Consider the following 22,028-nt stretch of genomic DNA (forward strand, 5'->3'; position numbering starts at 1 on the left):
TAAATCTTTAAAAAAAAAAAAGAGAGAGAGAGAGAGAGAGAGTTCAACAGGACCAGACAAGTAGAGAGACCTAAGGCAGATCACCGGACCTCTTCCAGATTTATCTGTATCCACGAACGTACTCTCTGGTTACAGCCATCCAGCTGGGCATTAATCCTCCTTCACATTTTTCTATTCTTCCATACGAACATTAAAGGAAACTATTACGGGGGCCCCAGGGTCTCAGTCAGTTAGGCACCCGACTCGTGGTTTCGGCCCAGGTCATGATCCCCAGTCACGCTCTACACTCGGCAGAGAGTCTGCTTCCAGGTTCTCTCCCCCATCCTACCCCCACTCACGTGGGTCTGCATTCTCTCTCAAATAAATAAATCTTAAAAAAAAAAAAAAGAGAGAGAGAAACTATTACATAGTTTCTATAGATTCCCCTATATGTTACCACTATAGGGGATCCCTGGGTGGCTCGGCGGTTTAGTGCCGCCTTCAGCCCAGGGCGTGACCCTGGGGTCCTGGGATCGAGTCCCGCGTCGGGCTCCCTGCATGGAGCCTGATTCTCCCTCTGCCTGGGTCTCTGCCTCTCTCTCTGTCTGTATCTCTCATGAATAGATAAATATAATCTTTAAAAAAAAAAGTCACCATTATAATCTGAAGGGACTGAGCACGTAGCTCCGAGGTCTCTCAGCCCGGGACGCCACTGGGACACCACTGATGGTATCTGGCACCGTGACGAGGGCCGCCTGCAGGGAAGACAGGAGGAGGAGATGCTGGGTAACTGCTTCCCGGCGACTCTGTGGGGTCGCTGTTCCTGCCCTGGGCTGCCTGTTGCCAGAATCCTTGTAACTGGGACCGAAGTGAACTGTTTCATGTAAGGAAAGAAAGAGGCAGGGTGCGGGGAGATGACTCCAGGGGCCTGGAGTGACCCTAAAGCCAGGATCCAAGCTGGGAGAGAATGAAGCCAAACGACACGGTATTTTTTTTTTCTCCAAATGAATTTAATTCTCTTCCAGCCCCAAAGAAGGGGAAGGACATAAAGTTTAAAAACAAAAATTGCAAAAAAAAAAAAAAAATACACAAGCCATTAAAAAATTAAGTCCCCTCCCTCAGCAATAAATACTGAAATGATATATACACAGGAGCCCGGGAAGGAGGCAAGAACAGGGGCCCGGGCCTCGGTCCCAGGAGGGACCCCCACGCTCCACCGACACCACTCCTTGCCTGAACCGTGGGGGGCACAGGAGGCGGCAGCAGAGGCGGGCACAGGCTGGGGGCCTCGAGCACCCCGCCAGCGGGGTCCCTGGGGTGCTGCGGCCAGCAGAGCTGCTCAGGGCCCGTCCTCGCAGCCACGTCCAGGCCGGTCACTCGCACTGCGGCCGTGATGCCACGGTGGCCGCGGCCTGACTGCTGGGGCCCTGAGGCTTCCCGTTCACCACGAGCAGCACGGGGGTCTCCACGCGGACGCTGGCAAAGGAGAAGTCCTGTGGGAGACAAGCACACGGAGGTCCACCTCGGGCCCCCCGGCCCGGCCCCCCAGCACCCCTCAACAGGGCAAAGGCAGCAGAGGGATGGGACTCCCCACACTTCCCAGCTTCGGAAGGAAACGTCTGCGGCGGGGGGGGGGGGGGGGGGGGGGGGGATGGGAGGGGAGCCAGTGATTCCACGAGAACGGGACAATTGTCTGAAAAAAGGCGGGCCCGGCGCAGCCCGACCCTCGGGTGCCCCGGCCTCCACACCGTGGGCCCGTCCCCAGCGTTTCTCCGCAGCGGAAGCCAGGGACACGGGGCACCCGCTGGCTCAGCCAGGGGTGGCGGGACCCCCAGGGCCACCCAATAATGAGGCCCTGACCCCAAGACCAGACACGCGGCCGCCACGAGGCCGCTCAGTCCAAGTGTCCCCAAGGCCCGACACTAATGCGCCAGACGTAAATTCAAGCCACTTCTCTTCTCGTATGAGAAGGAAGACAGAGAAGGCACAGTGCAGACATTCTGATAACAGAAATCTCCCTCTAGCACTTCAAATGTGCTTTAAGTCATGAAGTTCTAGGACTTCAAGTTTTATGACTTTAGTTATGAAGTTTTATCACTTGAAGTCATAAAGTAATAAAACACGGTAAAAGATCTCCATCCAAAGCATATTGTCCCACTCCTGGGAGTGTGAAGGCATGAATTAAAGAGGCCTCATAAATCAAATTTTTTTAACATCCTACCAGGAACACAGGCAGTGACAAAAAAAAAAGCCAATTTATATAAGGGTCTGGAGTGACCCTAAAGCCAGGATCCAAGCTGGGAGAGAATGAGAGAATTCCTTATATAAGGAATATAAATAGCCAATAAACATATGATAAACTAGTCAACTTCAAATATAATCAAGAAACCAAAGCAAGAGAGCGGTGATGCTGTGTTCTTCACGTGAAAGCAGCACCCGACGTTTCAGAGGCTTCTCCCCTGAGCTGAGACGACTCAGGCAAGCTGCGGCACACACCTCTAGGGGGAGGCACGGCCTCCCAGGACCAGGCGGCAGCACCGGAGGCCCAGCCCCTGCGCCCTCTGGAGCCTGAACACCTCAGAAGTTCACGGAAGTAAATCATCCCAGATTTGGACAGGTGCCCGCTCTGGAGCTGGATGCCTCTACAACAGGGAGAGTGTAGAGACGGCCTAGATCCAGGGGCAGCAAACTGTCTCCCGTAGGCCCTGGGGTCCTGCGGCCGCCACCAAGGACTCGTGCCCTCCGACGCCGTGGCCCGGGAAGCAGCCGTGCGAGCCCGGCTATGCTCCCGAAGGAGTTCGCTTGTGGACGCTGACGTTCAAATCTGCTGTAACGTGCAGGCTTCACCAACTATCATCACTCCTCCAACTGTTTTCGTTTAAAAATACGGACACACTTGTCTCGCCGGCCACACAGGATAGGCAGGGAGCCGGGTTTGGCCACCAGGCCGCTACCTGCCAACCCCTGATGGACACGACGAACGAGTGAACCGACAGCTCCTCTTACGAGGTTTCCGGGACTATGACATGAGCCCGCATGGGCCACAAAAGCTATCGGCACAGCGTCCCGTGGTCGTGTTCTATAAACATGAGCCATCGTCGTCACCTTCATCACCACCGGAGTGTGTGTCAATTCAAAACAAAGTTGCAAAAAAAAAAAAAAAAAAGCCACAAAGTTGCAAAAGTTGCAGAATAAAGACTGGGGGCATCCATAAGGAGCTGCTAAGAGTGACAGCATCTGAGGGAAGGTATTTCAGCCCATTTAAAAAAAAAATTTTTTTTTTATTACGAGAACCGGCATCTGACGCTGTGTAAGTTCGAGGTGTGCAACGTGCTTGTGTACTTCGCATCTCCACTGGAAGGAGACGAGCACCAGGTGTCAGTGAGCACGTCCACCAGGTCGGAGGACTGTTGCTGGCAACAGTTAGGATCTAGCCCATTGGCGACTAAAGTACGCAGGACCGTCCTGTTGTGACTGCTGTCCTGTACGGTAGCTCTCCAGGTGTGTCTGTCCAGTCACCGCAAGTCTGCAACCTGAACAACCTCCCCCCAACCCCTGGCGACCACTATTCCATTCCCTGTTCTCATGAGTCCAGCCTTACTAGATTCCATATAGAACTGATATCATACAACATTTGTCTTTCTCTGTCCGGTCCATTTTTAAAATTCTTTTTAACAGTAGTTTCCCTTTTTAGTAAAAAAAAAAAAAAAAAAAAAAAAAGTGTATGCACATCATAGATCTGTGTATTGTGTATACACACATGTGTGTTCATGTATCACTTTGCATATTTGCTAAAAGACATAAATTGGTCCCGCTTTCAGAGCCTACGAGCTACGAGAAAATCCTGACCGTCACTCACTTTTCCTTTGTGCTGGATTCGGTGAAGCCGGAGGCTGGGCTCAGGGATGGCGACAGAGTCCCCAATGAGCACTCCCCAGCTCTGCACCATGTTGTACACCATCACGGCACAGCACGGTCCATCGGAGTCCACCAGGCCGAACGTGCTGCCAGGGGGAGGAAGGAGGGCCAGGAGGGGTGGGGAGGACAGCGGGCAGGAGAGAAGAGCAAAGACAGTGGTTTTAAAATACCAACGAAACGAACAGAAGCTTTCTCGGTTGCTTAGTGAGCTTGCGGCAGGCACCGTCACGCACGGTGCGTGTCTGCGTCCTCACTCCTTACACGGACAGCATCTCTGGTAAAGCACAGATGCACCAGACCCGCCGGTCACTTTGCCACAAACTGGAGACATGTGTTCACCGCGACCACTCGGCAGGTGTTGGTGATGAGCCCGCCCCAAATGCTGTAGCTGCAACGTTATTCCTGGTCCATCCACATCACCGCCACAACCGTCCAGCCCTCGCACGAGTACCTATCGTGCGTCAAGCTCCGTGCTCAGCAAGTCAACAGTGATCCACTACGAGTGAGCTCACAGTCCAGCAGGAGTGTGACCCCTCAATGGTCACAAGTGTGAGAGGCTCCAGAACAGCTTTTCCCCTGTGCTGAGTTCAGTGGGGCCGAAGCTGAGACCACGGGAACCCAGAGGAGAAATGTCCAAAACTAGAAGGCACGGAGGCGCCTTGAGGAGCCCCTCAAACTGAATGGTAAAGGATGAAAATTTATCCGGGTTACGAAAGGAAAACTAATCCTCAGTGGGAATAAAAAACCTCTGGGGGAATGTGGACAGGGATTAACCGGGGGGGCGGGGGGGGACACAAGAGAACTTTCCGAGGTGCTGGTAATTCATGTTCTCTGTCTTGACGGGTGTTTAGGTCACTCAAACGGGCTATGTACTAGTCAAAACTTGGCAAATATAGGGGATCCCTGGGGGACTCAGCGGTTTAGCGCCGCCTTCAGCCCAGGGCGTGATCCTGGGGACCCGGCATCGAGTCCGGCATCGGGCTCCCTGCATGGAGACTGCTTCTCCCCCTGCCTGTGTCTCTGCCTCTCTCCCTCTCTGTCTCTCATGAATAAATAAATAAAATCTTAAAAAAAAAAACCTTAGCAAATATACACTAAGGTTCATGTATTTCATTCTATATAAATTTTACGTAAAAGAAAACTAAACAAATCAAGCTCTAGTTAAAGACTACATGCTAAAGTATTCACAGGAAAGATACTGATCTCTGCAATTTCTTCAGCACTGCACCAAAAATAAGATGGATCAATGGATGAATTAAGGGACAGACAGATACGTGACAAACCAGCACAGTAAAATATTAGCAGAATATAGGTGGTTGGGTACAAAGATGTTCACCGCAAAATTTTTCCAATTGTATTATATGCTTGAAAATTTTTATACTAAAATGCTAGGGGGCAGGAGGGCGGGGAACATGAGCTATATCAAGAAGCAGCCAAAGAATTCCAGACAGACACGAACTGTGTGTAAAGGTATGGAGGCATGAAAATAGCTGTTCTGAAACCTAAAAAATTAGGCCAAGAGGCTCAAGTGGGAAAGTAAAAGAGGAGAATGGAAGGAGGCAGGCAGGGAGCAGAGTACGAAGGGCTCTGCATGAGTTCCAACTTTATCCTAAAAGCAAGCACGGTAGTAGTAAGGGAGGGATTTTATGTAAGGAATGGCAGTGGTCAGCTCTGCGTCCAGCAGACGTTGCTCTGCACCGTGGAGCACTGAGCAGAAACCAGGGAGCTGGAAGATGTGTCTGCGGAAGCAATGAGGTGCGAGACTGAATCTGTAGAGACAGAAAAGAGGCGCGCACAAAACAAGTGCTGAACTGGGTGAGCGTCACAATGCAGGAGAAAGGAGACTTGCAGAACGACTTCCAGAAGCCTCTGTTAGGGGACTGAGCAGACGAGCTACCACCAACTGACAAGGAAATCAGGGAGGACAAACAGTTTGGAGAGAAAGAGGAAGCAAGGGTGGCCCAGGTGGCTTAGCAGTTTAGCGCCGCCTTCAGCCCAGGGCATGATCCTGGAGACCCGGGTTCGAGTCCCACATCAGGCTCCCTGCATGGAGCCTGCTTCTCCCTCTGCCTGGGTCTCTGCCTCTCTCTCTCTCTCTGATGAATAAATAAATGAAATCTTTAAAAAAGAAAGGGGAAGCAAGTAATTTTGACGATACTGAGTTAGAGATTTCTGACTGGAGCCCAGAGGTAGTTGGACACAGAAACCTAGAACTTAGAGATGAGCCCCGGACTGCAGATACGCCTGTGGGCACAGCGGAGGCCGCCAAAGCCTTCAGTTGTGTAACATCACCAAGAGATGACCGTACGTGAGACGGTGAAGAACTGGTGCTCATGCCATCCTTTGGCACACCCGAATCCCCAACCAACGCCCCAAACAAGCCCAGCATTCTCCTGGAGAATCCGATCGAGGCCTCAGAATCCTCCTACACGGTACGTTGGGCAGCCACTACCAAGTGGTAAAAGTTGGCACCCATTTGCCGTCCTGAGAAAGAGAAAAGAGCAAAGGAACAAAAACAGAGTCCTCCTGGAACCTAACAGTGAGAATTTAAGAAAAAGAGAAACCAAGGAGCGACAAAATATTTGTTCTCAAGGCCCCCACCTCTGTCTACATCTCCTTTTCTTCTTCTTAGGGCTACGGTCTGCTCTAGGTAACCGAACTTTTCTCAACTATCCTCTTGTTCTCCAATTCCTAGGTCTCTAGAGAATGCCACGCAGAGAGCTCAGGCATCTAATGGGAAGTATTTCAGTTTGGATGAGGTAGAAGGGATATGAAAGAGCACAGTGAGGGACAGGTCCGAGCGTTCTGGAGCCACGCGGCGGAAGCCACAGGAGCAGATGCGGCAATGCTAGGAAAAACCACCTCAGTAGAAAACAGAAAAAGGAAACCAGTCAGCGAGGCTTTAGGAGGTGAGTGAGGACAGGGGGTGACAGCATGGACCAAACCCTAATTTCTCAAGAATTAAAAAATTTCCTGAACAAGGGGTGCCTGGGTGGCTCAGGAGGTTGAGAGCACAACTCATGATCTCAGGGCTGTGGTTTCAAGCCCTGCACCGCGTGGTTAAATTAATTAAATTAATATAAATTAAAATCAAACAAATCTTGGGACGCCTGGGGGGCTCAGCAGCTGAGCGTCTGCCTTTGGCTCAGGGCGTGACCCCGGGGTTCCAGGATCGAGTCCCGCATCGGGCTCCCTGCGTGGAGCCTGCTTTCCCCCTGCCTGGGTCTCTGCCTCTCTCTGTGTGTGAATAAATAAAATCTTTAAAACACTAAAAAATAAAAATAAATAGACAAAATCTTTAAAAAAGAAATTTTCTAAGTAAATGATCTTGACTCATTTCCTCCGCTAGACTGTGAGCACCTTCACCCGGATCCTCTGTATTACACTCCCTACCATACAGAGAGCAGACACTCGATAAATATTTGTTGAATAACATCTAAGACAATCTCCCCTCAGGTCTTAAACTCTGACTCAAAGCCAACCTTCCAGAACTCCCTCGGCACACCTAAATCCAAACAGGACTGAAAATTCATTCTCCTCCAAATTCTGTCATCATGAAATCACAAAGAGGCAGGATAATTTCAGAATTCCATAACTTTCCACATGCCTGTCCGACTGCAGCTGTGATGCAGGAACCCGAGCACCGAGCTCCAGAAGACAAAGCAGACGGCAAAGCAGACGGTGGGGCATCGCCCGGACCACACCTGCTCAGGGGAGCCACGGCGGGGAGAGCTCACTCACCTGCGACCCCTGAGCAGGTCCTCGGCGGCAGAGAAAGGGCAGGAAGTGAGATGGGTTAGCTCCAAGAATGACAAAGAGGAAAGGCGGGGGGACTCACAAGGGGACCTTCTCCTCCGTGGTGAGGCTGAACACCACCTTCCCCAGGACCACGGCTCCGCTGTTCACTCCCGGCTGCAGCGCGCTCAGCGGCTTGAGCTCCAGGCTCAGCTTCTGCCCAGAGGCCGACTGGTAGCGCCCATCAGCACAGGGGCCCAGGTGGGCCGGGCGCAAGCTTCCCAGCATGCTCTGCAACTTTTTGGTCTTCACCTTTCCCTGCAAAAGAGAAAAAGAAAGGAAAAGTAGGAAGCTAAGACTAGTCCGTCTCGCTGAGGGTCTACTCCTCCTCCCGCCTGCCCACATCCCTGGACAGCATCACCACTGCCGAAGCCTACTTGATTCTACTTCATGCACCCCCGAGAGAATAAAACCAGGACCCTGCCCTCCGACGGCGTTACCTTGCTCTCCAGGAGGCTGGTCAGTCTACTGAGGAACTCCAGCAGCTGCTGCTCCCGCTGCCGGGGCTCTGGCCAGCCAGGGTCCAGTGCTGCAGCCCGAGAGAAGCCCTCCAGGGCCTCCCCATAGTTCTCTTCGTACTTATGTAACTGCATAAGAAGTAACCGAAAAGCTCCTGATTACGTGTGTATTTAACCCAAACTCTGCCGGGGCAGTAATGGCGCCATGGGCCAGGAACCTGCAGAAATAAACTGTTTCCCTTCCCATTCCATGGTGACCAACCTGAAGAAACAGTAATGCTTTCCCCCCTCATCCTGCCTAAGGAGATCACAAACCCCAAAGATGGGGTCATTTCACAGAAGCTCACTCCCAAATCCTGTACAAGCCACGCCGCATGGGCCGTGTCACTCTATTTTTATACTTATAATGAACGTTTCAGAAAAGTCTTCTAAGCCGTTCCTCCACCCTCTGCGTGCCCTCCCACCTCCTCGGCCCCTTCTCCTTTCCCACCAGAGACTCCATCAGATCCCAAAGTCAAATAGCCAGGTCTTCCTCGAAACAACCCGGCTGTCCTCGGGCAAAGGAATACGCCGGTATTGGCCAGGCTAGGCCCACGTGTCACCCGCTGGACTGTCAGACAGATGGCCACCCGCCCACAGGTCTTACCGTTGCCCGGTTCAGATGAAGGTCAGGATTGCTGCAAGCTGTCCGGTCAACCTTCTCCTATCGTGGGAGAAAGAGACGATCAGTGGATGGCGCCTCACTCTCTGGGATGGCTGTGCCCAACATGGCCCAGGCCTCTGCCCCCTGGAAAACGCAGGTTCCGTCACTGTCAAAATGCTAGCTGTACCCCTGCCCCCCGCCCCCATTACACAGTACCTGCCTGAGTGGGGTTACTCAGCCCCTGACGCCTCCAGGAGGTAATAAGGGTTCCGTGTGTGCATAAAACTCTGACATATGATAATCATTTCTCCGTGCAACAGTACAGAGATAAAAGTATAAAAGCATTTTGATAAAAAAAAAAGAAAAAAAAAAAGAAAAAGTTTTAATGGTGAGAGAATGGTAAAAATGAGGAAGGCTAGAAATGTCCTCCAATACATTTCCTCTGCCCATGAGCCCGGCTCATATACAGGTACATTCAAGCCCCCTTCAAACACCCACTGAAAGTCAAATTCTGATTCTGGAATTTAAATAAATGGGTGGCCAAACAGCATGAAGAGCAGACCGATGTGCCATGAACAAGCTGCCAGGTCCCTGGCTACGCTCATTTTCCTTTTCTAATTATGTTCATTGCCTAGCACATTACAAAAGTACATACAACATGGATTAAAATGGTTTAAATGGTTGGTTCAAATATGTTTAAAAATGCAGGTTTGGGGCAGCCCAGGTGGCTCAGCGGTTTAGCACCTGCCTTCAGCCCAGGGTGGGACCCCAGGGTCCCGGGATCGAGTCCCGTGTCGGGCTCCCTGTGTGGAGCCTGCTTCCCCCTCTGCCTGTGTCTCTGCCTCTCTCTCTCTCTCTATCATAAATAAATAAATAAATAAATAAATAAATAAATAAATAAATAAATAAATAAATAAAATCTTTAAAAAGATGCAGGTTTGGGTGAAGAAATTATGAGTCAAAAGCAACAATTTGGTGGGAGCCAAATATAAAAATTTTAAAGAGTGCACTGTTACTATTTTTTTAAACATAAACATCCACCAAAGTAAAAAATTAGACTAAACTATAATTCCTCTGCCTTCAAATTCCCTGATTGGAAAAAAAAAAAAAAGTCAGTCCCTAAACGACAAACATAAATATAAGGCAGCTGCGTTCTTCATTCTGCACACCGAACAAAGTAAGTAGTGGTTAAGAAGCAGCTCTCTATGTCAAGAGAAGAAAGGTGAATGCGAGGCCCAAATAAAAACTGCTCCGAGGCCAAGGGGAACTTTCTTACAACGAGGCATCAGGAACTCCAGCCTGAAGGAAATCTCCCACGTAAGCAGTTACTGATGGAAAAACGGCCTGAAGGCCCAAGCAAAGCAGGAGCTCCAGTGGATTAATCCTGACGAGATGATGTCCGATGGACTATATGCTGTTTTCTATTTTAAAGATTTTCTTTTGAATCAACCTCTACAGCCAACATGGGGCTCGAATTCACAATGCTGAGATCAAGAGTCGCATGCTCATAAAATCTTTAAAAAAGGGGGGGGGGGAGCGGGGAATCCCTGGGTGGCTCAGCAGTTTGGTGCCTGCCTTTGGCCCAGGGCGGGATCCTGGAGTCCCAGGATCGAGTCCCAAGTCGGGCTCCCTGCATGGAGCCTGCTTCTCCCTCCTCCTGTGTCTCTGCCTCTCTCTGTGTCTCTCTGAATAAATAAATTAATTAAAAAAAAAAAAAAAAAAAAAGAGTCGCGAGCTCTACCCACCGAGCCAGCTGGGTGTTCCCACTGTCTCCGATTTTAGCCTATGGAAAAATCCAGAGCCACAGTATCTCATGGGATAAGCACTTAATTTATACATAAGCATCAGAGCTTTCGTTTTTCTTTAAAAACGTACACAAATATTAACAGACGTTATTTTAACGTGGACTCTTTTCCCATGACGAGAGATGGACATGTGGGGACGGGCTCCATGACTCGGTCAGGAGCGCCCGCAGGAGACTGGATAGCTCGAAGACCCCTCTACCTTGCAGGTGGTGCCTAACACTGCGGTTATTGGGGGAAACAAGTCGCCCCTGCACACGGCGGAGGCCGCCAACCATGGCCCGTGCTGCTTGAAGGGCCACGCACAACACTGACGGACACTCTGGCCTCCGTCGTGGCCACAGTACTTACTGCTTGGGCGTAGGCGCTGAGGGCCTGCTGGGAGATCTTGGGGTTCTGGCCTGTGTTGAAGTAGAGAGAAAGATACGCATTCCCCAGGATATCTGAAAGAGAAGCAAAGGGCTTCCGGTGGGCAGGGGCTTGGAGCCGCCACTGCATCCCGACGGACTGAAAACTCGGCAACATTTCCCGTCCCTGTCCTCTAGGGCCATAGGATGTACCCATGTCCAGGCAAACAGCGACTTCTGGCTCCGCAGGGCTGCAAGTCACGAGCCACGGGACCCGGGGCCAAGGCAGGAAGAGCTGAACTATAATCCCCCACAAGCTGGAGGCCCAGCATGGACAAGTCGGGGAGTCCCCGGCATGAGGAGGCCCCACAGCACCGTGAGATTCACCCCCAGAAGCTTAACCAAGTCCCACGGCACGCATCCAACAAAACTCCCCAATCCTGCCAACAGGGGGAAGGGGCAAAAGGACTGCTCCCAAGTATGTGGAGCACCTGCTCTTCACAAGGCTGCTGCCCAGGACACACTACCCAACCAGCACTACCGAACCCACAGGGGGACAACATCCCCCTGGCCGTCCCTGTCCCCGGGGCCCGGGAGCCCGCAGCTGCCACCCACGCTAGCCATCCTGCCCCCCTCAGTGCCCCCTGGGAACACGCTGGTGAGTCATCCCGGAGGCCAGGCTCAAGATACAACCTCCCTGGGTCACCCCGAACAGTCTATTCGAAAGGCCCCGCAGCTGCAAGACCCCCCGATAACACCAGATTTAGCAGCTTCCAAATGCCACGGGCCCAAGGGGCAGACGCAGACCCAGAGCAGAGTCCTGGGCACGCCGCACAACGGCCCTGCCCAGCCGATGTGGAAGCACAAGCATCGTCTCTTGGAGGAAAAGATCCAAGACCCCCTAGAACAGTGGTTCATCCAAACCCCTTCCACGCCTTCTCAAGACTAAGGTGCCCGGGCCTGACCCTCAGGACAGACTCTACAGCTGGGCTCCAGACAAGTGTGGCGCGTAGCCGTGCTGAGCACCACTGCTCCAGAAACCTGCTGGAGAGCCTTTGGGAGCACTCACACCAGGAGCGGCCGTCGTGGACGTCCATCTGCACAGCCAACTTGGCCTGGCGGACGCTGTCCATTACGTGCCGAGAATGTTCGTCTCCGGTGTCGGCCCGCAGCTGGCGCAGCACCATGGACAGGTTCTGAAGCGACACTTTGTTCTTGCACTGCAAATGCAGAAGTCATACTCAACCCTCCTGACTCTATTTCCCCTTTCCAGATCTTTCCTATCGTAACCTTGCAAATCCAATTTTTCATCTTGGTTCTTACAGTCATCTCTACATGTTCGGCCCCCGTCTACAAGGATCAGCTTGGTTGTTAATTTGTATTTATGAATTGTATTAATTTGGTTGATTCTCCTCTATCCCTGAACCTGATGCCATCGTCTTCTTCCTTCCTCGGGCCCGTCCCTGTTTTCCTCAGCAGCAGGTCTGCCCCCCTCTCCCCCTCCCCTCTGATTCCGTTCTCCCGGTTCCAGTACAGTTCTGTTCTGGGATGCGTATCCTGGGGAAAGTCACGGAACCAGAGGAGTCTCAGCCTTCCCATCTGTGCTTCCCGAGCGGTAGTAGACGGCTCACGTGGGTGAGGGCTCCCGAGAAGCAGGTGTGGGCGGCCGCAATATCCCCTTTCTTCCAGTACACCTCACCCAGCTGGTTCCAGGCTTCCACCAGCTTGGGTTCCAGCTTCACAGCCTTTGACAGAAGCTCCTCAGCCTTCGGGCTGTAGTCAGGAGTCACATTCAGTGCCTTCCCAGTCAGCATCAGCACCTGTGCCTTGCCCTGGACAGAACCTAAGAGGAAGGGGAAGGCAGAGGAGGTTGGGAAGACCAGGACACTTCCTCTCAAGAAGCCACCTCAGGTCAGCCCTAGGAGTGAAACAGCGGAAGAAAACCCTGGGAACAAAGAACTCACTGAACGCCTACCATCCGCAGGCCCCTCCCACGGTAGGCAACGGGGTGGCGACTGGAGCACTCTCCCTGCCTTGGAGGGGCCTACAGTCTAGGGGAGAGGACAGGGCATAATTGCGCAAAATTAAAACAACCATGAAATACCCAATGAATGCACCCAGCGAACGGGCTTTAAAGAGCGAAAAGGGGATCCCTGGGTGGCGCAGCGGTTTGGCACCTGCCTTTGGCCCAGGGCGCGATCCTGGAGACCGGGATCGAATCCCACATTGGGCTCCCGGTGCTGGAGCCTGCTTCTCCCTCTGCCTGTGTCTCTGCCTCTCTCTCTCTCTGTAACTATCATGAATAAATAAAAATTAAAAAAAAAATTAAAAAAAAATAATAAAGAGCGAAAAGGAGGGGCATCTGGACGGCTCCGTCGGGTAAGCGTCCAAGTCCTGATTTCAGCTCAGGTCATGGCCTCAGGGCCGTGAGATCAAGCCCCACATCACACTCCACGCTCATCAGAGAGTCCACTTGGGATTCTCTCTCTCCCTCTCCCTCTGCTCCTCCTCTAACCCCTGTGCTTGCTCTCTCTCAAATAAAAAGATAAATCTTTTAAAAAATGTTTTTTAAAAAAAAGTGAAAAAATAATGAAAAAATAAATAAATAAAATAAATAAAAATTTTTAAAAAGTGAAAAGGAGAAAAGACAAGACCCTCTGGTTAAGAAAATGATGTACACAAAGACAGCGAGGCTGAAAGCCATGCGGCACGCTCAAGGGAGAACGGACACCCAGCCTGATAGGCCTCACTTACAGCTCCTCTGTGAGCAGTGGCCGGGGGGGGGAGGGAAATACGGACAAAAATGGTCAGACGGTGGAGACTGGAGCACCGAGTTAGGGTGCGCAGACTACAACCAGTCAGTAGCAGGAATCTCCGAATAACGTGAGCAGCAAGGCAGGCACCAGGGAAGACTCCACGCAGGAGGTGACATTTAGAAATTTAATAGCATGATCGGTACATACATGAATTTGAAGTAAAAGAACTTGGAGGAAAAAAGGTCAGCTAAGAAGAACAGCTTAGGGGGCGCCTGGGGGGCGCTCAGATGGCCGAGCATATGCCTCCAGCTCCGGTCACGATCCCGGGGTCCTGGGGTCAAGCCCCACGTCAGGCTCCCTGCTCAGCGTGGAGCCGGCTCTTCCCTCTGCCGCCACCCACCCTGCTCGTGCTCTCTCTTTCTCTCTCTCTCAAATAAATAAAATCTTTTAAAAAAAAAAAAAAGAAGAAGAACAGTTTGGAGGCATCTGGGTGGCTCCGTCAATTGAGAGTCCATCCCACTCTTGGTGTCAGTTCAGGCCATGATCCTGGAGCCTGGACACGGAGCCTCGAGGGAGGCTCCACGCTCAGCCCGGGGGGAGTCTGCTCCCCTTCTCCTTCTCCCTTGGCCCCTACCCTGCTCTCACGAGCGCTCTCTCTCTCCCCATCTTAAATAAGTAAATCTTAAAAAAAAAAAAAAGAATAGTTTAAGCAACAGGTATGTTATTTCATGCCATTGCTGTCATCAAACTTCAGGCAATGTCGTTGGAGGACCCAAAGGCAGCCGGCCACAGGGGCGCTCGGAGGATGCGCTCTGCTGAGCCTCCACGGCAGAGTTTCCCACGAGTGAGAAACCAGAGGGTCCACAGAAAAAGAGCAAACTCCTGCGTTTTGGCGAAGGGCAGGGGTCACGGGCTCCTTGCCCCTCATACCCACGACTTCCTCCATCCGCTGCAGGGTCTTCTCCATCTCCTCCCGCACGTCCCGTTGCTTCCTTCCAGCATCCTCGACACCGTGGGTCTCGAAGTAGCACTCTCGAAAGGAATACAGCTGATCCACCAGGTCCTAGGAGAGTAGGAACGGTGCCGGTGCCGTAGGAGGAGAGCAGCCGGCCCGGGGCGGAGTGGGCTAGCCCTGCGGCTCCCGCCTAGCAAGCCAACCTGACCCCTACCCCAGGACGGACGGACGCCACGGGTCATAAAGGAAGTGGCCGGGTCCCAGCGCCCACCCCTGCCCCGCGGCCACAGCTCCTCCCGTCCGGGCGCCAGCAGGGCCTCCAGCAGGACTACACCCCTCGGCAGCCCACACGCCAGGGGACAGACGCTTTGCAACTTGAGATGAAACGTCATTAAGATAACCCTAGGTTCCTGGTCCCCAGAGCACCAAACCTTGAAATTCACCCTTAAACCCAGACGTGCTAACAAAAACAATCTTACTCCCAGTTTTGCCTGTGCTGGTACTTTGTGGTCATGAAAACGCGGAGAGCCACTGCTTTCCGCAGCAGGGACCAATTTAAGTTTGAGAACCTTGGTGTCCTTACAGGATCGTTTCCTTAAACACTCGTGGTTTTTTTATTTTGTTTTTGTCATCTGTTGGCTCTCTTGCCTTCGTCCCAAGTAAATGCTCCATTTCCTATTTTAAATACCTGTGTCCGAGCCCTCCTGTGCACCAGTCAAAGCCTTTCCATTATCTATTCTCTCCTAAAATGGACAGCGGCAAAAATATGTAACACAATTGCGTGTCATCCTAACTACGTCCGCAGCCCCCACCCCGCCCCCAGGCCGTGATGGACCAAATCAGCCTCGTTTCTGGTCCCACCGCTGCAGGGGCCTCTCGCTTTGTTTCTACCCCCCCATTCCCCGCCCTTAGACACAATGACCCTACCAAGGTGTTCACCACGGCCCACGCTCTCTGATCCCCAGGCCGGCAAAGGTCTTCCTCCTATCGCAGACTGAAGACTGTAGGATCCGACCTGGCACCCTGCAGGCAGCCCCAAACCCCACCTGGCACCTCCCTTCTTCAGCAGCCAAGGCACTGGTCTTCCCTGTGCCCCCAGATCCAGCACGCTCGGCCCACCTGCCCAGGGGGGCTGCCCTCGGGCCTCCCTCCCTGTCCTCACCTAGACTTTGGTGCCCTTAACTTCAGACCCCACCCGGAGGAAAAGGCCGAGCAGAACCCCCTGTAGCACCAAGGTGGCTCCGGGGTATTACTGTCCGGCCTCAGGCTGCAGATTCTGACTTCAGAAGCGTCAGCAGAACTCAGACACCCTTGCCAAGCGCCCCAGATGACTGCGGGGAAAACGGTCCCTAAAACACGCTGAGAGAAACACTCTTTTATTACACTCCTTCTGCCCTAAAACGACCATGAAATCCGAACGTAGCGCCAGTCCCACGGACCAGCAAGGTCCGCGTCCTCCTCCCCGCTGCTGGGTCCCTGCAGCACCCTGCCCGCCCCCCAAGACGCCCGCACCCCCTGCCGAGCCCACATAGCACAGATGGGCCCAGGAAGGCAGGTCTGGGGGGACGCACCTGGTGCCCCCCAATCAGCTTGGTTGCATGTTGGGGATTCTAGGGGGTCTCACAGCCTGTTTTCCCGCCGTGAAAGCAAATATGCGTGAAATTGTGTGGCTTTGTTTTGCTGCAGTGAACATTCTTGTCTCGTGGAAAAAATCAACATAAGTTGCTAAAATTCAAACAGGCGCGCGTGAACCCACAGAGCTAAAACTCCTCCTCGTCACCCCACGTGGCAGGGAGAACCCTGCGGAGGGCGTCCGCAGCCCTTGTTCTACACGTTCACACACAAACACACAGTGTTTGTAACACAGACCGGGCCTGCGACTCGCTTCCCCGGCCTGGCCTGGGGAACGAGATTAAGGAAATCCGGGTCAACTGGAGGAGAAATGCAGGCCACGCTCTAAGGGTGTTGTTCTTTGAACACGTTCAAGAGACAGACAGGTGTCTCCCTGCGCAGGCCTCAGCGCCCTAAGCTCCAGGCAGGTGCCAGCCGGCCGGTGTGAGGTCGCTGCAGGCCAGGGCCTGGGGCACGGGGTCGGAGCCCCACACGGGTAGGGAGGTGACAAATACCCACAACAGTAAAAAAAATAAAATAAAAACTACATTCTGGGCTGTCCTAGAACACACGGAACTGAGTTTCTGAGGTTTAAGGACAATCTTGGTCCTGGGCAGAAGGTGAAGGGCGGGCACCCAGGCAGCGCCCACCTGCCAAGTCCCACGGGAGCCGCCAACCGGGAACAGGGCGGGGGCCGCCCCGCATCACCCCCCACGCGGGGGCCGAGGACAAGAACCAAACCCGGAGAGTCCTGAGGGCAGTGACCGGGCTACGGCGGGGCACTCGGTCATCGAGCTGCCCACGGCGGGGGAGCAGGGCGAGGAGGTGGCCCCCGTGGGAACGGGGACGCCCGTGGGAAGGAGGACCCCGCGGCGACAGCTGCTGCACACCCGGACCCGCGGCGCCCGGATCGGCGAGCCCAGGGGGAAACAACCCCGAGAAGGAGCAGGACAAAGTCAGGGGCCAACAGCGTCCTGTACCCGCTAGTGAACCAAGTGACCCAGGGCAGCGGGGGGTCCCCAGCAGCCGGGAGACCCGGGGAGGGCATGGGGGGGGGGTCCCCAGGAGCCGGCTGACCCGGGGAGGGGCGGGGGGTCCCCAGGAGCCGGGTGACCCGGGGAGGGCGGAGGGGGGTCCCCAGGAGCCAGGTGACCCGGGGAGTGGCGGGGGGGTCCCCAGGAGCCAGGTGACCCGGGGAGGGGCGGGGGGTCCCCACGAGCCGGGTGACCCGGGGAGGGGCGGGGGGTCCCCACGAGCCGGGTGACCCGGGGAGGGGCGGAGGGTCCCCAGGAGCCGGGTGACCCGGGGAGGGGCGGGGGGGTCCCCAGGAGCCGGGTGACCCGGGGAGGGGCGGGGGCTCCCCACGAGCCGGGTGACCCGGGGAGGGGCGGGGGGTCCCCAGGAGCCGGGTGACCCGGGGAGGGGCGGGGGCTCCCCAGGAGCCGGGTGACCCGGGGAGGGGCGGGGGCTCCCCAGGAGCCGGGTGACCCGGGGAGGGGCGGGGGGGTCCCCAGGAGCCGGGTGACCCGGGGAGGGGCGGGGGCTCCCCACGAGCCGGGTGACCCGGGGAGGGGCGGGGGGCTCCCCACGAGCCGGGTGACCCGGGGAGGGGCGGGGGGTCCCCACGAGCCGGGTGACCCGGGGAGGGGCGGGGGCTCCCCAGGAGCCGGGTGACCCGGGGAGGGGCGGGGGGTCCCCACGAGCCGGCTGACCCGGGGAGGGGCGGGGGGTCCCCAGGAGCCGGGTGACCCGGGGAGGGGCGGGGGGTCCCCAGGAGCCGGGTGACCCGGGGAGGGGCGGGGGGTCCCCACGAGCCGGGTGACCCGGGGAGGGCGGGGGGGGTCCCCAGGAGCCGGGTGACCCGGGGAGGGGCGGGGGCTCCCCATGAGCCGGGTGACCCGGGGAGGGGCGGGGGGTCCCCACGAGCCGGGTGACCCGGGGAGGGGCGGGGGCTCCCCAGGAGCCGGGTGACCCGGGGAGGGGCGGGGGGTCCCCACGAGCCGGCTGACCCGGGGAGGGGCGGGGGCTCCCCACGAGCCGGGTGACCCGGGGAGGGGCGGGGGGGTCCCCATGAGCCAGCTGACCCGGGGAGGGGCGGGGGGTCCCCAGGAGCCGGGTGACCCGGGGAGGGGCGGGGGCTCCCCAGGAGCCGGGTGACCCGGGGAGTGGCGGGGGGGTCCCCAGGAGCCGGGTGACCCGGGGAGTGGCGGGGGGCCCCCACCAGCCGGGTGACCCGGGGATGGGCGGGGGGTCCCCACGAGCCGGCTGACCCGGGGAGGGGCGGGGGGTCCCCATGAGCCAGCTGACCCGGGGAGGGGCGGGGGGTCCCCAGGAGCCGGGTGACCCGGGGAGGGGCAGGGGGTCCCCAGGAGCCGGGTGACCCGGGGAGGGGCGGGGGGGTCCCCACGAGCCGGGTGACCCGGGGAGTGGCGGGGGGGTCCCCAGGAGCCAGGTGACCCGGGGAGGGGCGGGGGGTCCCCACGAGCCGGGTGACCCGGGGAGGGCGGGGGGGTCCCCAGGAGCCGGGTGACCCGGGGAGTGGCGGGGGGTCCCCAGGAGCCGGGTGACCCGGGGAGGGGCGGGGGGGGTCCCCAGGAGCCGGGTGACCCGGGGAGTGGCGGGGGGGTCCCCAGGAGCCGGGTGACCCGGGGAGTGGCGGGGGGCCCCCACCAGCCGGGTGACCCGGGGATGGGCGGGGGGCCCCCAGGAGCCGGGTGACCCGGGGAGGGGCGGGGGGTCCCCAGGAGCCGGGTGACCCGGGGAGTGGCGGGGGGGTCCCCAGGAGCCGGGTGACCCGGGGAGGGGCGGGGGCTCCCCACGAGCCGGGTGACCCGGGGAGGGGCGGGGGGTCCCCACGAGCCGGGTGACCCGGGGAGTGGCGGGGGGTCCCCAGGAGCCGGGTGACCCGGGGGGAGGGGGGGCCCCCAGGAGCCGAGTGACCCTGGGGCGGAGGGTCCCCAAGAGCCGGGTGACCCGGGCAGCGGGGCTCCCTGCCTCCCCTCCCTCCCCCCTCCCCCTGCACCGCCGCCGTCCCCTCCCCGCCCGGCCCACCTGCAGCGCCTCCAGGCCCCGCCGCCCGCCCGCGTCCTGCTCGGCCATCGCGTCCCCGCCGCCCGCCCGCCGCGACCACAGAGACGGGCCCGTCCGCGAGCACCGTGCCCCCTGGCGGCCCGGAGGCCCCGCTGCAGCCGGCGGTCCGGGAACCCGGAGCCCGGAGCGGGGCGGGGCGGGGTCAGCTATGCAAACCCCTTCTTTTTTCTTTTTTTTTTAATAAATTTCTTTTTTATTGGTGTTCAATTTACCAACATACAGAATAACACCCAGTGCTCATCCCATCAAGTGGCCCCCTCAGTGCCCGTCACCCAGTCACCCCCACCCCCCACCCTCCTTCCCTTCCACCACCCCTAGTTCGGCAAACCCCTTCTTGAATCAAAAAACATGCATATGGACTGATTATGCATTTGCCAGACCCAAGGGATGACTTCCGACTGCAAGAAAACACCGGATTTCTTATAGGATCACTCTATACGGTTATAACATAAATACGCTATTTATTGTGAAAAGGCATAAATGTCCTTTCTAGACAACTCGCCATTTATCCATCATGCACAGGGATTACATCTGTAAGGCCCTAGAGGAAATAGGATTCTTGAGGGAAAACAGCCAAATCCAAGGCCTCATCGAGGAAAAACATGGATAGTAGACAATGAATTCTACAGAGGACAAAGGCCCTAATTTCACATAATTTAAGCCCATTAGTCCCTGACAGGGTTCTCTACACAGAGTTTCTCAGTGAGCGAGGAGCAAATGGACTTACTGGATAAATTGGCAACTATGGAGCTGCCTGACAACAGTATAAATGGTAATTCACAGGATCCTGATAAATCTGCTACACTTGGGATGGTATCATGAAAGCCGTGATTAATAAACGAATAGTTTAGCAGTAAAAACCCCCAACATATTGATAGACTATCTATCTAGAAGGATACATAAGAAACAATGACTTCTCTGTAAAGGGAAAGGGGGACCAAGAGTTGTCAGTAGGCAAAGAACATTATTTTGCTGTGTACACATTTGAACTCATCATGTACATGTACCACCTATTTAAAAATAAACATAATTTTTCGATAAAATACTAGTTGCTTTCACACAGATTATCTCTGAAAGAGATGCAAGATACAACAGTAGTTGCTTTCAGAAAAGTGAAGTGAGGGACTGGGGGACAGAGGTGAAAGGGAGACCTTATTTATTCTATGCCTGTTTTTTTCCACCTTTTGAATTTGTGACGTGAATATGTTAAACTCTACAATAAGTAACTTTTTAAAAGTATCATGTAATAGTCCTAATAGTCTCTCTTTACCTTTTAATTATAGCTTACTTGTATTTCAAACTAATCCTGAGAAACAAACACAAGAAGCAAAGGCGCAAGGCAGAAATCATGAATATACCTAAAATTATTTCCCCACACCATTTTTCACAAACTTTAAAACTGCATAGAGAAAAACACTTTGTAATGTCATCTATAAAATCTGTATCAACAAGAAGGGGAGGTGGGCGGGGGGTGGGGGTGACTGGGTGACGGGCACTGAGGTGGGCACTTGACAGGATGAGCATTGGGTGTTATTCTATATGTTGGCTAATTGAACACCAATAAAAAATAAATTTATAAAAATAAACAAATCTGTATTAAGAGATATTATGGGGCAGCCCCAGTGGCGCAGCAGTTTAGCGCCGCCTGCAGCTCAGGGTGTGATCCTGGAGACCTGGATCGAGTCCCACATCAGGCTCCCTGCATGGAGCCTGCTCCTCCCTCTGCCTGTGTCTCTGCCTGTCTCTCTAGCTGTGTCTCTATGAATAAATAAATAAAATCTTTAAAAAAAAAAAAAAAGATACTATGAATTAGGAAGAGATGTTTTAAAACTTGTAGGTCAACATGATGAAATGAGCACTGGGTGTTTTATGTTGGCAAATTGAATTTAAATAAAATATTTAAAGATTTTTTTCAAAATAAACTTTTAAGTCAAGATTTTTCATCCTCTTTCTCAGACACCATTTTGACTTTGAGATACAGTAAAAAATGTTGAAGAGATTTTATATTCCATACTAAGGAAGAAAACATTACTTACTATCCAATTATGTAAAGCAAGGATAATCACTTGCCTTTCTAGGACTATAAAAGATCCTCAAATGCTTACCCAAATGACAATGGGATTTAGTATTTAGGGTAATTCCACTGTAATTACTCCCAAACCAATAAAAATAAATAATAAAATTTGAGTTAGAAAAGGTTTACAGGATAATTTAATCCAGTCCCTCATTTTACAGATTTAGAAACAGTCTCAGAAAGTTTAACTCAAACTCATAACCAATATATGGGAAAACAACATAATTAGAACCCAGGTGTCCTACTTCTGCAACAGGTATGCTTTTAAGATTTATTAGAGAGTCTACGCCCAGAGGGCAGGGGGTGGCAGAGGGAAACAGGAATCCTAAAGCAGACTCCTCGCTGAGCAAGGGGCTGAGAACATGACCTGAGCTGAAATCAAGAGTCCCACACCTAACCAACTGAGCCACCCAGGTGCCCTGGCTCTACATTTTAAATAAGGTATTTGTGAGAGTGGTCAGAAATGCTATTTAATAAAGGAAAACAAGGGCAGCCTGGGTGGCTCAGCAGTTTAGCGCCACCTTCGGCCCAGGGTGTTATCCTGGAGACCTGGGATCGAGTCCCACGTTGGGCTCCCTGCATGGAGCCCTCTGCCCCTCT

General features: G+C 54.4%; 1 protein-coding gene across 2 annotated transcripts; it reads right to left on the bottom strand.

Moving 5' to 3' along the window:
• Positions 1–967: 967 nt before the first annotated feature.
• TTC5 (tetratricopeptide repeat domain 5) lies at positions 968–19,414 on the bottom strand. Of its 2 annotated transcripts, XM_038558401.1 has the most exons (10): positions 19,316–19,414; positions 14,629–14,761; positions 12,574–12,785; positions 12,012–12,162; positions 10,947–11,038; positions 8,797–8,853; positions 8,133–8,279; positions 7,736–7,950; positions 3,839–3,983; positions 968–1,472 (listed from the first exon to the last, which is right to left on the bottom strand). In XM_038558401.1, exons 1-10 carry the CDS (start codon positions 19,361–19,363, stop codon positions 1,353–1,355), a joined length of 1,320 nt encoding a protein of 439 aa, XP_038414329.1. In that variant the 5' UTR covers positions 19,364–19,414; the 3' UTR covers positions 968–1,352. The 2 variants fall into 2 exon arrangements, 1 of the variants encoding a protein (XP_038414329.1); XR_005370331.1 differs by lacking the exon at positions 968–1,472 and having other exon boundaries at positions 3,860–3,983; positions 7,639–7,950.
• Between the last annotated feature and the right edge of the window lie 2,614 nt (positions 19,415–22,028).

The sequence above is a fragment of the Canis lupus genome, chromosome 15, assembly GCF_011100685.1.
Source record: "Canis lupus familiaris isolate Mischka breed German Shepherd chromosome 15, alternate assembly UU_Cfam_GSD_1.0, whole genome shotgun sequence".
Taxonomy (NCBI): domain Eukaryota; kingdom Metazoa; phylum Chordata; class Mammalia; order Carnivora; family Canidae; genus Canis; species Canis lupus.

Coding starts and splice junctions, on each gene's coding strand:
- TTC5 (XM_038558401.1), bottom strand. CDS start 19,363: ATGGCCGAGCAGGACGCGGGCGGGCGGCGGGGCCTGGAGGCGCTGCAG. Junction 12,163..12,573: donor TCTCGGGAGCCCTCACCCAC/GTGAGCCGTCTA, acceptor CTGCATTTGCAG/TGCAAGAACAAAGTGTCGCT. Junction 7,951..8,132: donor CCAGCCTCCTGGAGAGCAAG/GTAACGCCGTCG, acceptor TCTCTTTTGCAG/GGAAAGGTGAAGACCAAAAA.